The sequence below is a fragment of the Penaeus japonicus genome, unplaced genomic scaffold (genome assembly GCF_977035675.1).
Source record: "Penaeus japonicus unplaced genomic scaffold, GWHDUDI00000001_assembly GWHDUDI00000011, whole genome shotgun sequence".
Classification (NCBI taxonomy): Eukaryota; Metazoa; Arthropoda; class Malacostraca; order Decapoda; family Penaeidae; genus Penaeus; species Penaeus japonicus.
In genome coordinates, this window is record NW_028234413.1 from 41802712 (window position 1) to 41807711 (window position 5000).

Genomic DNA, 5000 nt, shown 5'->3' on the forward strand with positions numbered 1-5000 from the left:
GCCGCGCGCGCAGCGACGGCCAGTAAGTCATTATGTCATCGTGTCGTCAATTATATTCATTATCAACTTGATCCCGTCTCTAATTGTCAATTGTTTGGTTATTAATTCTCTTATTGGGCGCTTTGTAATTATCCGCGACGTGTCATACAAGCATTAGATGTCTTCGTCGAGTTTGGACACCGTTCTTGTGAAAGATTAGGGATCAGGTAGATGAATTGGTGAGGACGAAGGCATGGGTTGAGTCCGTAAGTAAGATGAGCAGGAGAGAGTCGGTAAATCAGCTGATTAATCAGCTGATGCAAGAGGGAAAGCAACTTGGTCTGCAGTGAGGTGGTGTTTGCTGTTGCAGTTTGATTAAGGGCTAGAGATGAACTTGCTTGCCATGCTTGCCATTGCAGATGCATGGTGAGAGGAGAGGCTTTGCATGCATCTGCAATTGCATACTGAATGAGAGATCAGATCACATGGTTTTCTTGTAGATATTTTGTTTTCAGAAGAAACTACTGCTATTTCTTTTGTTTGTTCATTTTTATATGAATTGAGTTTTTTGTTTATTACTGTTTATTATTTTTAATTAATTTCAGAAATGGTAATTATTTTTAGCACATTTTGATAGCCTAATTTTATTTGTTAGATTTTGCAGATATTCATATTTGAAATTCATTTTGTTGAAAAGCAAATTATATTATACATATTTATTCATCCATTTCAGTAATATAGAATCTTTTTTTCACTAGAATTGGGATGATAAAGTCATTGCTTTTAAAATTTTGCTTTGCCAAATATCAAGTAAATGGTTACATAGGTTACGGGTGGGGTGGGTAGGTCGATGCTAAGGGTGCAATTTTATTCCTGGACCCAGAATCTGCTGACCTTGACGACTGGTATCCTGCCCTGTCCCACATCTCGTTTGTCCTCTCCTGAAAGGTTGTCGGTTTTAGCAAAGGAAAAGTTGTCGGGGAAAAGACATTTAGATCGAAGGGTTGTAGAGGAAAGACTGATAGATGTGGTATGCAAATGTAGTGTTGGTATTGTGCATAGATAGTATTTTTAGGTAAAAGGGAAGGCTTAAAAAATTGGGAGAATTAATGATTGCTCTTTAGCCTTGGCAACTGTGTCTACAGGATTAGAGGCAGACCTGCCCTCAGGCTATTCCCAAGGGATGTCAGATGGAGAAATCCTTCTGTCTGAAATTGAACCCTATATTAATTTGATATTTAGACTTGGATAATCAGTAGTGTATATATGATATATAAGGAATTCTCTCCTCCCCCCCTCCCCCTTCCCCCCACAAATATATCTTGTGCAAATTGACAAATGGGCTACTTTAGGCTACTTGTCCCAGCAACATAATTAAGAAGTACCCAAGTCTGGGCATCATGTTACATAATCTGTCTGATTTGAGGTTGCTTGGGTATTTCAGGTTTTAACCTATACCTTTTATTCAGAGATATTTTCTTTTTCTTGTCTTTCTGTATGGGTTTATTTATTATAGTCGCAGTATTATTCACCAATATAGAACAAAGCTCAGTGTTTTATTTCTAGAGAGTAGTAATAATCATAATATATATATTTTTACATTAATTGACTTTATTTTAGGTGCCTTCTTGTTGGGAATTCAGGTGATATATTAGGAATCTTTCTTGTAGTGAATTTAGTTGAAGCTAAGAAAGAAATGGTACCTGATAAGGATTATATTGTCTACTGCTATAGGCCTAACAGAGTTGCCAGTGTTTGTGGGACAGCAGAATTAGAGACAATCTTTTTTATGTGGTTTCATAGTTTTGTTTGGATACAAAGCACAGTTATTTTTGGGTACTACTTGAAAGGAGAGGGAAGGTTAGAATATATATGGATGATAAAGGTGATGGTGTTAGGATATTGTTTAAATTTGTTTTTTTTTTCACTGATTTCAGATTAAGTGCTTGTAAAAGCATTCTGCTATGTCATGAGGGCTGAATAGTAATATAATATTAAATGATTGATGTATGATTATATTTATGATTACATAGTGTGATCCTTATGATTTTATATTGAACATTGAAAGTGTAATTATTCTTGACAGGAGCAGTATGAAAAATCCAAGCAACATATACATTTTTTTTGTATTACTCATATAGATTACCTTGTTGGTTTCTATGGGTTTAAACTTATCTTGTGATGAATATTTATATTTCATTTGTCTTCTTGAGCCATAAAGAACAGAGCATATCAGTAGTTGTTTTCAGGTGTGTGTACACACTGGATAAAACCTGGCAAAATTTACAAGGGGAAAAAATATAAAGATATGTTTATCCACATTAGAGACATTTTAGCTGAAATAATTACTTGTGTAAGAAAACAAAAAAAAATGTGTTTTAACCATCCTATTTATGCATAGAGCTCTAAAGTTTATTTTCTTATAAGGGTTAATAGTTGTTTCTTTGTGTTTGTTTTTCTTGTTTCTCTGTCATGTCATGGTTGATGTTGTTCAGAATGTTATTTATTTATCATAGGTGCATCTGTTTTGATTTGATATTCATACTGTTACATTTTAGTTAGTTGTGAAGGGATAGACGACACAGAGAAATGAAAATCATGCATCATTCATTGTCAGGATTTATCCAGTCACTTCCTCTGTCTCCCTCTCCCCCTCCCCCTCCCCCCTATCAGGTATTTGATGACTGACCTTAACTGAGGGAGATAGAAAGAGGACCAGCTTTCAATGAATATTTTTCTGAATCTCTTTTAAGCATTGTTTTTCCTTTATATTATCAAAGTCTAGGCAACTGCTTTTCCTTCCATGAGCTGCGTTAATGCATGCGTACACAAGGTCAAGGTAAAAGAATAGTATTGTATGTGAGAATTTCTAAGGTTTCTGGTACCAGCATGCCACTGTTGCCAACATCAGCCCTAAGGTTTTGTTATATGCTTTAAAATCCAGACTTTACTATTGTAAATGTTTTTATATAAGCCTAAGGATACTTCTATTTATACACACTTAGGTGCATACACATATATTCATAACCCTTATATGAATTGCTTAGATGTTATTTCTATGTACGAGTGTGATTTAGAATATGAGTAAAAGCTACAGTGACAGTTACATTTTTACTCGGTGCAAACTCGGTAGTTCTAATGCCTAGGGTCTGCTTCTTCCAGTGTGGAGATTGGGGAGAGTGTACGCGGCGAGGATGTGTACATCGTGCAGAGCGGTTGCGGGGAGATTAATGACAACCTCATGGAGATGCTCATCATGATCAACGCTTGCAAAATTGCCTCCGCGGCCCGAGTAACGGCAGTCATTCCATGTTTCCCTTATGCTAGACAGGACAAAAAGGATAAGGTTTGTCTATGTGCATATTTCAGGGCCCTTTTTAGAGTTTTACTTCGCATTATTATCGTTAATTTTCATTGAGTATTGCTTAGGAGATTTTGCTATATATGTCGTTTAGGATTTTTTTCCTGTATTTGCGTAAACAGTTCTTCATTTAGTGGTGGTGGTTGAAACCTCATGACATGCCTTATATATACACACAAATATCTGTAGATGGTAGTGAGCATTGAAATATATATTGATATCAGCTGTAAATGAATTATTTCCATCAGAGTGCACACAAAAATTTAAGTGAATTATCAGTGGTGCAAGACACACAACACTATGGCATTCATTTAAATTAGATTTAATGGAAAGTTGTCTTTCTTTTATAAACTAGAAATTATGATATTTAGCCTGTCTGTTACAAGTATTTCTTTTGTTATTGAATAGCCTCCTGTTTGACGCTAGACATTATCTAAGGAAATGTGAGCTAGAACTAAAGGAATAAGTTGTGCGTAAATTTTTTATTAGGACAGAGAGAATACAGGAACTTAAAATCTATTATTATGACTTTGATTAAAAGTTCAGTTTGGTTATTTAAGAACTTAAGTGGTTAAGCTGCATGAATGTAAAGTAGGCTGTATGTTGACAACCTGTTAAATGTTAAGTTAACTTCATTAAGTTATGGGGAAATGCATGTGTAATAATCACTAGGAAGTTATTATTAAGTTTTAATTACTTTGGATTTTAGATTGGATGTATAATCTGGTTAGGTGATCTACATGTTTGTTAAAATCAGTTTGAGACCGTTTTTCTTTAGATGCTTGATGTATTTTTCTATTATCTTTGTATAATGTCATATGCCAGACATCTGAAGCTAATTTTAAGTAGTACTGAATATCACTAAACAATCTTACCATATTATTGTCAGAATTTTATGGTAATACATATTGTCTACATCTGAGAAATATTGTCTTTGATTTGCTTTGATGAACTGATGCTATCAAACTATATCATTGTTTTTCTAATTGTTATAAGTAACTGTATGAACAGAATACCCTTTTATATATTAGTTTCATATTATACTAAATAGGCTAAGCTCTGCATGCCCTTGAAACTCAAATGATAGATTTAATCCTGGAGTTTATAGCCGGGGTCAAGGGAGGAAACGCATCAGCATCTCTGATTGGCTAGCATTATAAGTGTTCTTGCCTCTGATTGGCCCAGTTCTTAAAAGGGCCAGCCAATCAACTCCCAGAATGCCACAAATGCCAACCAATCAGCAAATGGGATGCCAACCAATCAAGTGTTGGATTGGAATCTTCTCTAGACCTCGGCTATCTACCACCATCGTGTCTCGATCTTGAACTTTAGCTATGGGTATTTAGGCTTGAATTATGAGCTTCGGTTTTTATGTTTCATAAATGAAGTGGTTTTGCTTGTATCCCTTTTCTTTTAATTTTTTTTTTTTTTAAGTTATGTTTTTAAGTTTGCATCTGAAATGTCAATTTACAAAGTTGTTAGATTAACTGAAATTGCACGTCAGGGATTGTCTGTCCGTGACTTTAACATAGCATGCATTTGACTCTAATGGCTTGGCTTTTTCAGGAACAGGTGGCATATAGGCCTCTAGTAAGTTTCTCTCCTTGAATAGTTATTTTTTTCTATGTTGTGCATGTACTGTACTTGTTTTAAAGATGAT

At 34.9% G+C, this 5000-nt stretch overlaps 1 protein-coding gene across 4 annotated transcripts in view; it reads left to right on the top strand.

Moving 5' to 3' along the window:
• Positions 1–5000, top strand: part of Prps (phosphoribosyl pyrophosphate synthetase) — a 16498-nt gene that overhangs the window by 1902 nt on the left and 9596 nt on the right. For 2 of the 4 annotated variants that reach the window (XM_043033360.2, XM_086542088.1), the window contains exons 2-3: positions 3142–3325; positions 4907–4930. In XM_043033360.2, the coding sequence (XP_042889294.2) occupies positions 3142–3325; positions 4907–4930 (208 nt within the window). The remainder of the gene's footprint in view (positions 1–3141; positions 3326–4906; positions 4931–5000) is intronic. The other 2 variants (XM_086542091.1, XM_086542090.1) reach the window with 1 other exon arrangement.